The 13,227-nt window shown below is 38.2% G+C and overlaps 1 protein-coding gene across 3 annotated transcripts in view; it reads left to right on the top strand.

The window, feature by feature from the left end:
• KHDRBS2 (KH RNA binding domain containing, signal transduction associated 2) overlaps nt 1-13,227 on the top strand; it is a 789,727-nt gene that overhangs the window by 140,743 nt on the left and 635,757 nt on the right. For all 3 annotated transcript variants that reach the window (XR_002093266.2, XR_009463400.1, XM_006258261.4), the window contains exon 2: nt 596-723. Coding sequence is in view for 1 of the 3 variants with exons in the window: in XM_006258261.4 (XP_006258323.1) it covers nt 596-723 (128 nt within the window). In the remaining 2 variants the exon portion in view is untranslated. The remainder of the gene's footprint in view (nt 1-595; nt 724-13,227) is intronic.

The following is a 13,227-nucleotide window of genomic DNA, read 5'->3' as shown; positions in this document are numbered from 1 at the left end:
TTGCTCTTGGGCAGGGGCAGTTTGCATGTTGAACAGGGGCAGTGCGGCCTGCCAGCTTATGGCTGCTCTGACCCAGCTCAGTGTGCTTTTGAGGGACTGGGGCACAAAGGTGCTTTAGTGTAGGGCTAGCCAACAGGCATCCCCCAACGCCGAACCGACCTCATGCCCCAGCCAGGCTTTCCAGTATCTCATGTGCGTTCCAGTGAAGTAAACTCAACCGTAGGATAGTACTTGTATCTGGAGTACTAACCTATGGCAGAGTCAATTAGTTTGCTCCAACGTAATAGCTCAGCACATGTAGATCGCTGATGCTTTACTGAGGAGCTAATTATGTAACTGCAGTAAGTGTCTCATGTAGATGTGCCCACTGAGGGCTTTTGAATTCTATTTCTCTAGTTTTCCTCTCCATCATTGTGCCAAATATTAGTTTTTATTAATTGACTGGTAGGGTTCCCACTGATTTAAGTGGAGCTAGTATGCAGCTCAAACTTTTAACTTAAGGATTTTAAAAATGGGATTGATATGGTAAATAGAATTTCTGAGGATGAGACTAAACATTTAATTGATTACATTTTCTTTTTCATATTTTTTTCAGAAATTGAAAAATTTCAGAGTTCTGACGGGAAAAAGGAAGATGAAGAGAAGAAATACCTCGATGTCATCAGCAACAAAAACATAAAGCTGTCAGAGAGAGTACTGATCCCTGTCAAACAATATCCAAAGGTACAGTGACTGTTATCTAATATATGATTAATCTTTGACAACAGAGACTTACAAAAGATATGTAGGGCTTTGGGATACATAAAAGCTGGGTAAGACCATTTTTTTACCAGGATTTATTTGCATATTAGACAATATGTAGTCCAAATCCTAATGAAAGACCTTATTCAAAACTTCATTAAACCCAATGGGAGTTTTTCCATTTACATTAATAAGTTTTGGATCAGGTGCACCATTATGGATTTGCTATAGGAGTTCTGCCTTTATATTGACTGCCTTAATATTTTTTTTTAGTTGTATTTTATTTAATGATGAAACAAGAATGAAATATTGAAGAGGACGAAGGTAAGCTATGCCCAGTAACTGTCTCTACTCAGCTCATGCTGTAGTTTCTTCACTTAAGAGCTAGCAGATGTTTTCCTATTGTATTAATTTTAAAGGGAGACAGTTGGATAGTCATAGGCTATGATTTTAACAGTATACATCCTTCTAAAATTCACACATCTTTTTGCCACAGTATTTTCTCACATAGTATTTTTTTTCCTTTCCCTATTATATATTTTGATTTAAAATGAAAATTTACATCCAAAAGAATTCAGAATTCATGCACAAGCCATAAGTGTCAGTTCTTAAGTTCAAGGGATGTCTACACAGCTCTGTGTAATAAAGAGGCAAGACATGCTGTAGTATTTTACATAAAAGAAGAAAATATAGTTCTCTTTGTTCAGACTTGTATTTTACATAAACAGTTGTAACAGAATTCAAACTGAAATGGTAAATATCTTCATTTATCTCTAGAGTATTTTTTTTCTTGCTGATTTATTATCACATGGTATTTGGTTCACCATTACCCTTGATTACACTCTCAGCTTTTCATTTTATACTTTCATCAGTAATAGCAATAAATTACAACAGGTAAAATGCCTATCAACCAAAATGAAAGGTGTAAAAAATTGAGATTCAGTGATTCAAGCTGACATTTACCTCCTGAATAGTGAATATAAAATTGAGATAATGTAATCATCCAAATGGTAAAGACCTTAGAAATGCACACAGTGATATATAAAGAATTACTTTCTTGCTTCATAACCTGAGGTACTTTCCCCAGGTTTGTAACATTTTGTATAAATGCTATGGGTGAAATTTTCAATAACATTATAGTACTGTGTCTTTATGAAAGCTCTTTGATATTCTAATTATTAAGAACATGAAGATAGAAGAATGAAAGAGAAACTATTAAAAGACAAATGCAATAATCTATTCAAATATAGTACCTCCGTTGATTAAATTAACCTTCATTTACTTTAATGAACTTGTTATATAAATGAGAAATGTAAGTTATAAAACATTTCTGGGGATTTTAAGCAGTCAGACAAATTATCTGCATTGTAGATAAGGAATTATTTTTTAACTAGAATAAAATATACTCTCAGAAAGTTTCTTTTATTTATTTCCTACCAAGCTTCCAGACTGAAAGATATATTGCACATTGGTTTAAATCTTCCTGGGCTGCCAGGACTCTTCATGTCTCACAATCAACAAACCGATTTTAAGGTTTAGATCACTCATGTAAAGGCCTTTATGCCCTTTTTAAAAACTGAATGTGGGAACATAAGTTCTCAGTCCATTGGCTGAGTACCAGTATTCTAGACTGAAGAAAGACTGAAGAGTCCGTTCCACCTTTAGAATGAGAAGCAGATTTTTAGTCCTAAAGTTAAACAAGAATTAATTTCAGCATACAAATTCTTCTACTGTCTAAATTGCTCTTCAGGCTGCAGAATGAATATTATAAAATTCTCTGTACCCAAGTGTATACAGTTTGATTCCTGAAATTGCTGGTGGCAGATAGCATAAAAGATATCTGAGTCAGTGATTAGCAATGACTATCTAATATTAATATACCAGTTATGGCACAATCCTTTCTGCTTGCTTGAAGAAAAAAAAGAAACAGTGTATCTTCATCAGATCAATCCCATGGTACTACTGATCAATGTTTTTTCCCCTCTAAAATCTGTTATTTTAAGTCTAAGTGGGCACATTTACACAAGTTGTTTCCTGCAGAGCTGACTAATTAGTAGAGATGTGCAAAGGTTCCATCACTGATTTGATTCAGAGAAGATTCAGCCCAATTCGGAGGCTGATACACCGAATCCAGAGCCTCCGAATTGCTTTGGAAAAGATTCGGAGATTAGAAAGGCAGACTTTCAGGGGAAAAATCTGACAGGATGGAGGGGGAACAGAGGGAGAAAGACTGACATCTGTACCTGGCCAGTGACTGTGATCTTTCCCAGAGTCCCCTTCCAATCACAGTGCTCTGGGAGAAGGACATAGAAACAGCACATAAGGCTCTGTCTGCAGTCTTTCTGTCCCTTTTCTGAGATATTTCTGCCAGAGCACCAGGAAGGCCCCCTGTTACAGGCTACCATTCCTGCTGTTTTCATCCCACTGCGCCTTAACACATGCACAAATTCACACGTCACGAGTTTTGCTTTCAGCAGTTTGAGGTACAGTTTCTCAGAAGGCCCTGCACCCATCTCCTTGAAACTTGGCAGACTTCATGCTCTCAGAAGGGTGTACCATCCCTGCTGTTGTCATCCAAACCTGCCAAAAAATGACAAAGTTATAGGTATTTCAGTGATTTCCCATTATAGTCTATGGCCCAATCTCTGAATCAGCACCGAATCTTTCGAAGCTGATTCGGCCAAATAATTTGGGACAGTGATCTGAATCCCTGAATCAAATCACTTTTCTCTGAATCAGCCGAATCCAAATCTGAATCAAATATTTCCCTATTTGCACAGGCCTACTAATTAGCTCTGTAGTATAGGTCTCACAGCACCTATACATGTGCTCTGGGGTTAGGAGTGGGGGAGCATTTAAATTAGAGTGACTCTCGGGAGTCACTCACATTAAAACACTTTCAGTGCCTTGTTTATTCAGCATCCAGTGTATCAAAATGGTGGTGGGGACACTTTAACTAAAGCTCATTTGATGTTAAAGCAGTGGGAGTGCCTTAACACAGCCCTGTTGTGTTACAGATTTGAACCAGTTTCTGATCACTTATACCAGTTTGTGTTTAACTTTAGTCCCAAGCCTAGGTTATTTAAACAAGATGCTGTCAAACTGCTTCTCTCAAAGAACATGGGACAGATTAAGAGTAATGGGCAAGACCATACAAAGTACTTTCATACACTCTGGTTGTGTCTACAGGAGATGCTGACTGTGCAGTAGCCTGATACTACTGCTCAGTAGTGTCATATGGCAAAAACTGTGATGTAATGCTACTGAAGAATATTGTTGTTATATTTATACAACTACTAAATAAATGTGCAGTAACTACTATGCACTGGTGTCTTGTTTAGATGCAACCTCTGTTACTCACATACCCAATATAGAAAAAGACCTAACTTATCCTCAAGGCTTGGAACTTAACTAAATTGATTAGTAAATAAATTGTTAAAAATTTACTGTGTTCTAGTTTTCTGTGCAGTCTGATAGTCCTATTTCACTATACTTGAATGTTTTACTGAATTTATGTATGTTAAAATATACATAATATACATAGAACATACCTTCTGAAATAAGTCTTTGTACACAAATTTGCACCAAAATAACTGAAGGTGTGAATTTATGTATGATTTGGTTCTCTTGATTCCACTTCCTGTATAGACAAACCTAATTTTTACCTTCTTACAACTCTTCAATGTGTAAGTTCAAGCAACAAGTGGCCTACATTAACTTTAATACTTTTATATTCCTGTTAGTTATTGATTCTTTATTATTCCCATTTTCTTGCCCTTAAATATGTAAAGTATACCAAGTCCAACTCCCTTAGATTTAGACTCAGAGGGATAAATTTTAAATTAATGTTTGTAGTTGCTTTATTTAATTATATAAAATGTTCAAGCTAAACCATATGAATTCTGTCACTGAAGCTCATACTATACATTATATTTTTTATGCAATTAACTGGTTAATTGCACAATAAATTTAGACCAGCTACGCATGTAAAGTAGTTATCACGCCATAAAAATATCCATCCAGCTAGAAGAGCCAACCAGCTACAAAGTTCATGCTTGAAAATGTATAACAACTGTATACCTGTTTTCTATTCAGCTTCAATTTGAATGTATAACAGGGCCCTAAGAGACAGAATCCCCAAATCCTCCCCCCAGATTCTGCATCTTAATTCAAGCTCTACATAATGATTTCCTAGTACCATTGTTGTGTAAGAGATGTTTTACATAAACACGTAACAAGTTCACTTGATACTATAGCTATGCATAAGAATAAGAAGCCATCGAAGTATATGCTATTTTTATTAATAAGATAGCTAACTAAGTTATCTGGCAGTGCATAAATAACTTCATTTTCAGACTAAAAAAGACATGTCTTGTCCAAAGACTTTGAAGAATAATTTGTTAATTTATTTGTTAGACTTATATGCTGCCTTCCACAAAAGAGGTCACAACAGCTTATGAAAACAAATGAGCAAACAAATGAAACACTAGATAAATTATAATGAAAGATAAATTATTAAAACAATATGTAATAAAAAAAGTTCCCCGGATTATGCCTCCTAGCTTAACACACACGTGGAAGATATCTAGAGTCAGGTTCCATGTCAACACTATCTGAGATGGCTACATATATTCAAAGACACTCCTTAAGAATTACATTTAAAGAGATTACTTTGAGAACCGAAAATGATTCAAGGCAGAATTTCAAGTGTTAGTGAGCCATAATGAAACTAAAGAGGTAGCTCAAAATGTTGAGTGAGTAGAACAAAGAGCTAAAATTATAGCTTTACATATATGCTGAGAATTCCCAGCATAGGACCAAAGACATTTAGAATTTTGCTGCATGCATACTCACAACTTACTAATTATGAGCTCAAATTATTACTAAGAGCAGCCTCCAGAGGACATTGAGGTAAGAATAAAATGAACGAAGTTAATTTGCAAATCCAGCCAAACTCCGAAGAATAGTGTATTTTCCTCCTTCAGTAAGATTATAGAAGAAAAATATAACATTTCTCTAAACTGGGTTCCCAACAGCACGTTCTGCTCACTTAACTCCAGTAGCCAAAGCTCAGCAACAGTACTCTTCTTTTAGCACTCTCATCACAGTCTCTCAGCTCACCTTATTCAGACACCTCTGCAAGGAAGAGGCAATTTGCCATTCAGCACTTTTTCTGCATAGTCTTAGCTCATTGTGATAATTTCACATCTTTTAATTGCAGGGTCAATTAAGTCACGACAAACCCCCACGTAACTAAAACAGTAAGACTCGCATTTCTGAATGGGCTTTGAGAAAGCTTCTCAGTCCCCTAGACTCTGAATTTTAGTACAGTAATTTTGAGATAATGTTTCTTTGTACTCAGCAACTTTAAACACCCCTTCCTACCACACATGCATAAAGAGGGTATTTAAGTTATATGTTGTTATAGTTTGAATTGAAGCAAACTACTGGAGTCTAGAGGTAATTTAAATGTTTTCAGGAGAGCTAGAATAAGATATATGTCAAATCAGCTGAGACTCACCTCTGCCTTTGCCTCTGGATCTAGATAAATAACTATTCATTTTGTTATTTAATTACATGTTGTAATTAGTTACCTCCCCTTTAAGAAAAGTACAGAAACAAAAATAAAAGACTTAATTCAGAATATTATTTTGAGTTGGAAACTTACGAATTTACAGTAATAAGAAGGAACTGTTTTCTATATCTATATTAGCTCCAATTCTGGTATTTTGTGTATAGATAGAAGCTTTAATTTATGTAATTTTTGTGGGTTGATGATATTTATGGACTTCCAGTTGTTGGGTTAAGGTAAAAGAAGAAACCTTAAGGATAATAAGAGGAAGAGGCCACAAGATACTAGGCAAAAAGAGATCAGAATGCTGAGGGGGGAAAAAGAGTATAAAAAGAGCGAAAGAGAGAGAGAAGGATGTGGTACAAATGAAGTGGGAGGACAGAAACTTCAGTAAAGATTCGGAGGGAAAATATTTTTATTGATAGAGATTGAGAGAGACTAGGGGAAATCAAATGAAGAACACATGTAGCATGAAGCAACAGTTTCATGGAGAAGATTGACAATAGGTACAAGTATTAAATAGGCTAAATTATATAGAGATAGTAAAGAGTGATATAAGAATATAAGACAATGGGATATAATATAGCGCTGAAAGGGAAATAGAAGAGAGCCAGGAAGAGACAAGAAATGAGATAAATGATCATTAGTACTAGATAAGGATAAAAAAGAGAAAGTGATATATCAATATTAGAGGAATACCCATGAGTCAGTGATGGAGAAAAAAATGAAAAAATAGAAAGGAAAAGAGAGAATTTGGGAATTATAAACTAAAGGCTTTATGTTGTATTGGCAAATATTATGCATGTTGAAGGTTTCTGGGAAAGAGATAGGATGGCTATTTTAAGTGCACATATTCTGTGAGTATTGCCACCTGTTTGTCTACTCTGGGTGCTAGAGGAACGTAACACATGTTAACTGGTTGCTTGTTACTTGTACTTAACCTGGAGCTCTATTATGACATCCTTTTGGTAAGCAACCATTTCTTACAGCATCTTTCGCTTTCCTCTTCTGAAGTTGCCTTTTGTTGACCTCATGTTTGAATAGCACATCTAAATTAATATTATATCTAGCTTACCTAGACCATGTTTAAACTATGATATGATAGTCTTTCTGATGCCAGTTTATAACATGGTTACCCCTGACTTATCAGTACTAATAAATCATACATGAAAGTGCCCTGTTTAAATGTAGCCCTGCTTCATGAGGCTGTGCTAGTAGCACAGAAAGAATTTTAGATGGCCAGCTCACCTTCCTGAAGACCAGTGTTGTTCCATGTAAATGACCATATTTTCTCATGTACAACATGCAGCTTCCTCACAAAACTTAGCTGCTGGAATTTAGAAAGCATATTGTATGCAAGAAATATGGTATAAGAGTAGATCTGCCACTTACAAGATGAGACCAAAAGTAAAGTCCACAGCAATCCACCGGAAGCAGAAAAATGAATGGGCTTGGCTCTCTGGCTTCTGCTGCTCAAATACTTACTGAAAGGAAAGATAGTTTCTCTTTATTCTGCCTTTCTAAAACAAGGTGCATATCACATTTTGAAGCATGTTATATGTGAGAAAATATGATATGTGTACCTTGTCCTGAAACATTTGATGCTTAATTTAAGATACTTTATATAAAAGACTTGAAAGTGCAGTTAAAATGTTAGCTAGTGACCCTGGTGAAATCTCAAATGCTACCTGTCTGTGATAGGGTATACCTGTTTCTCTCTCTATCTTTATACTTAAATAATCACTTTTCAGAAATGTCTCATTTCTGTGAACCATAAAATATCTTTGAGGAGTATGTGGTGTTTTTTGGAGGGCACCACACTACACAGTGAGAATTAGTTTTCAATGAGCACAACTACACATACAATTAATTTGAATCAATAAACTCTAGTATGTACCGTACCAGAGCTTATTACTCTGAGGCATGCCATTTCAACATATACCCAGTACTGCAGCATGTTCAGCCAAAGCAGAGCAGCCCAGGACTGCTCCCCACTGGCTCAGCGTGCTGCAAAGGGGCTGGCTGAGGCACGAGGGTGCTTCGGTGAAGGGCTAGCTAGCAGGCAGTCCTGCACTGAAGTATCCCCGTGTCCAAGCCAGCCACGTCAGTGTCTACACGTATGGTGCTATGCCCTAAAAAAGTCCCCCACAGGATAGTACTTGTATTTACAAGTTGCTAACTTGGTGAAGAGTTTATTAGTTACTGTGACCTAATAGGGCTGCACATAGAGATACTGAGACATTTTCTGCAAAACTAATTAGGCAGCTCTGCAGTAAATGTCATGTGTAGATGTGCCCAGTGGGAACTAGTTTTCAGTGTTTTAAGGGGTGATTATCTCAGAGTTCCTCAATAAGCTCTTCATACCCCTTTTTATTTTATGAGCGATGACATTCCATACTATTGATATACTTAGTTTATAAAGACTATCTTATAAACATTTCTAGTAAAGTGAGCTGAGTATAATCTTACTTTACAAGCAGTACTGACTCTTTCCTTAATTATAATTATGAGAGGGAGCATTTAATTAAATAACCAGTATAAGCAGTATTTGAAATAGATTCTAAAGTCTTCCTGTGGGCAAGCACATATACAACTCTCTGCCCTCTTAGCAAATGGGTAACATCACAAGTTAAGGGGGTGGGAATTGTGGGAACCTTTGTTCTGCCAATCCACCTTTTCATAAGGTAGTCCATCAAGTCTCAGAGATTTCTATGTTTATTGTTAAAATATCAGAATAAATATCTCATTCTTTTTTGAAACAAGAATCCTTATAATGTTTATGCATTGGAAAAACCAGGATTATTTCACACCAGTGATCAGAGGTTCTTAAACCTCTTTGTGGCAAAGAAATGTTTTTTGGAAGAAGCTTGTCATCACAGGTACTTGGCTTCCACTGCAGGAACAAGATGCAGTGTTGGGCTTCTTCCTGTGGTGCTCCTGGGACTCCAATGTCACTGCTATCACCTGGGCATTTGGCTGTAGTGGTGGGTAGGTCCTCCACATCAAGGATGCAGGATGACCCATAGACCATATGCCCTATATCATTTTTGAGGTGTAGAGACTAAAACTCTACACAGTATTCAAGATGTGGAAACAATACAGATTTGTGAAGGGGTATAAAGATACTTTTTCTTTTGTTAACAGTTCCATTCATAATTCCTAATCCTTTTTTGCTTGCTTCTGAACACAAAGGTGATTTTTTTTAATGACTTGTCCACAAAGACTCCAAGATCTTTCTTGTGTGCTAAAAACTGGTGTAGAGCCCATCATCATGTATGTCTATTTTTGCCATGCTTATCACTTTTCACTTATCAGCATGAGATTTAATTTGTCATTTTACTGTCCGTTAGATCAATTTTTCAAGATGTTTCTGTAGTTCTTCACCACTTGCCTTGCTCCTTACCACTTGAATATATTTGTCATCTTCAAACTTGCCTCTCTTGGTATTCACCCTCATTTATTAATATATTAAACAGCACTGGTCCCAACACAAATTTCTGGGGCTCTAGGAGTAATGATCTTCTTTGAATATATTAAAAATCCATTTGCCCAACTCTAATAATTGCTTGTTTTTATGCTTTTTGAAGAATGAAAAAAACAAAACTTTTAAAAAATAAATGAAAAGCAAAACTTAAAAAAAAACCTAATTCATCACAGTGTACAGCTTTTCTAATTAGAATATTATTGCAACTACTTTATTAAACTAGCATTTCACATATATCAAAATGTTCTGTTCATAATGTAGATTTTTTTTTTTGCCACCAAGTAACAGGGTGGTTTGTTTTGCTTTGTTTTTCTTAGCCTTATGTTGTAGATTTATTTTCTTGTTTTGCTGTAACATGCCTATAAAAATAAAGCACTTAAGCCTTATTTTGCAAATTTGCCTCTTTGTTCAATATAAATTCAGGCCTCTGAAATCTTAGCCTGAGTAAATTCTGTTTGCAGATTCCTTTCTATTCACAATATACATTCCAAAACTGGTCACATATATACAAGACATCTACTGTGCAGTTGAGGAATTAATTGTGTCTATACGTGCACCCCTATTAGGGTGCATAAAACTAATAAACTTTGCAGCAGAACATCCTTACTTTCTATGGGATTTTTTGTGCATAGCAGTGCACATGTAGATGCTGCTCTGGCTGGCTGGGGCAGAGAATGCTTCAATGTGAGGCTAGCTGGCAAGCAACCCCTGTGCTGAAGCACACTTGTGCCCCAGCCAGCCACTCCACAGCATGTGGAGCCTGGTTGGAGCAACCCTGGGCTGGCAGGCTGACTCCTAGGGTCTCCTGCCAGCCTGGGCCCCTCCACCCAGGCTCCAGGTGCTGTGCATGAATAAACTCCAGAGCAACATGCTCCAGAGTTTTTTGCTCCTGGGCTTATGGCTCAAACAGTACATCTGGAAGCAAAAAACTCTAGAGCAGTAAGCTCCAGAGTTTATTCATGCACTTGAATATCATGTGTAGATGCACCCTGGGTATCCCTATATGCCTGCGGGGAGGCTGCTCCAACACACTGTAATTACAGCATGTCAGAGAAGACTTGATTAATCGAGTCTGCTGGAGCATGCTAATTAGCATGCTTCAGCCAGCCTCCGCTTGATGAGCTTTAGTTTAAGCACCCCTGCTGCCATTTTGAAATGTTAAGATACCTCAAGGAAAATACTGTTTCATCTGTGTATTGCATAGTTGCTGGCAAGTTACTGATATACACAGCCAGAATCAGGAACAGTCTACTTCCATCAGTAAATGTGTAGTTTTCCTACATCCTAAATGGGGAGCAAATACTCAGCTCATGTGCTCCTGGAAGTGAATTCTTTTCGACCCTTCAGGGGCATGTAGCCCTCCCATTCATTTCAATGGGAAGCATTTAGGCATTTCCAAAGACAGTCCTAAGGAGGTGTGGGGTTCCCCTTTTATTCGAGTGAGAAATTTAAACAGGATCTTCTGTTTGCTTAGAATCCTATTTTTACCTAATACCCTAAGGTATGCAAATCTTAACAGGATATCTGACTGGAGCAGGCAGACCATTTTACAAGGATAGCAACCTAAGAAGGGTCCTCATGCTCTGTGTGGACAACTGAGTAGATATTTATTTGCTCAGGACATACAGGATCCAGGTTATAGATCCCTCAGCTTCATAGAATCATAGAAAATTAGGGTTGGAAGAGACCTCAGGAGGTCATCTAGCCCAACCCCCTGCTTCAGGAGATTTGTACCCATATCGCCTAGGTTTCTGCAAAGTCCCTAAGCCCCAAATCATGTTCCAGTCAGGGGTGTGAGAACCTTCCACTCTGCCCCTCTTAGAGGTAGCTAGGGACCTCCAATTTGAAAGAGTCATGGGGCCAGAAGGAGACCGAGCAAGAGGGATCCTAATTCTCTCTCTAAGGTGGGAGACTCAGCCCAGCAACATAGTTGTGGGTTCTGGCCATTTTTCCTGAAACTGCTCATGTATTTTAGCCAATTATTCTTTATTGTCAAATATATTATATACTCCAGGAGTTTCAAAGTCACCATGGGCCCTGGGCAAAATCTAGCCTATGGGAAATCCTTGTTGACCAGAATTGCAGGGCCAGTAATTGCAATGGTAGTTGGGACAGTAGCTGTGGTGTCAGCAGCCCAGTGGCAATGTTAGAGGTTAACTTTAAATCTTTCTAAAGTACTTAAAAAAGGAGCATTCACATGTTAAAGAATATTAGACTTTTCTAAGTACTCTCAAAGCATCTTAAAGTTAAGATAGGTACCCAGATGCTTCTTAAAAGAGTCCAGAGCAGGTGCTTGCACCACCTCTGGAGGAAGTCTATTCCAGGCCTTGGGGGCTTGGACAGTAAAGAAGTTTTTCCTTATGTCCAGCCTAAAATGGTCTTGGAGGAATTTGTGACTACTTGATCTTGTCATCCCTTGGGGTGCTGTGGTAAACAGGCATTCCCCCCAGATCCTGATGTACACTCCTTATATACATATAGGTAGCCACTAAGTCTCCTCTGAGCTTGCGCTTTTCCAGGCTGAAAAGTCCCATGGCTCTCAGCCTCTCATCATAAGGCGTGTTCTCCTGCCCTCTGATCATGCACAAAGCTGTCCTCTAGACCCTGTCAAGCTTTTCCACATTCTTTTTAAATTGTGGAGCCCAGAATTGGATGCAGTACTCCAGCTGCGGCCTCACCAAGGTCGAGTACAGTGGGAGGATGACACCCAGAGATTTGCTTGAGAAGCATTTATGGATGCAAGCCCGAGTTTTGCTTGCTTTACCAGCTGTGACATCATGTTGGTGGCTCATGTTCATCTTGTGGTCAATCATGACCCCTAAGTCCCTTTCAGCCATGGTGCTAGCGAGTGTAACACTGCCGAGCCTGTAAGTGTGATGCAGGGTGCCCTGCCCCCCACACCACCGAGGTGGAGTACCTTGCATTTTTTGGTATTGAACATCATCAGGTTTTTATCCTCCCATTTTCAAGGATGGAGCCTTGGGGGACACCACTGGTCACAGAGCACCATGATGATTTGTTCCCCTTGATTACCACTCTCTGGGTCTGACCTCGGAGCCAGTTCCCCAGACATCAAAATATGATGTAGCCGAGGCCACAGTTAGCCAATTTTTCCATGAGGAGATCATGGGACAGTAGATCAAAGGCTTTTTTAAAGTCCAGATATATGTCAATCTCTTCTCCCTTGTCCGGGTGATATGTCACCTGGTCATAGAAGGATATGAGGAGATGAAGATTGGTCAGGCAAGACCTACCCACAACAAACCCTTGCTGGCTGCCCCTCAGAATGTTGCCATTAGCCAGTTTGTCAAGAATGGTCTCTTTGATAATTTTTTCCAAGATCTTCCCAGGGATTGATGTCAGACTGATGGGCCTGTAGTTCCCTGGATCTCCTTTCCTCACTTTCTTGAAGATAGGCACCACATTGGCC

The sequence above is a fragment of the Alligator mississippiensis genome, chromosome 1 (genome assembly GCF_030867095.1).
Source record: "Alligator mississippiensis isolate rAllMis1 chromosome 1, rAllMis1, whole genome shotgun sequence".
NCBI classification, from domain to species: domain Eukaryota; kingdom Metazoa; phylum Chordata; order Crocodylia; family Alligatoridae; genus Alligator; species Alligator mississippiensis.
Note: the sequence above shows the minus strand (reverse complement) of the source record. Positions and strands in the feature narration are given on the sequence as shown.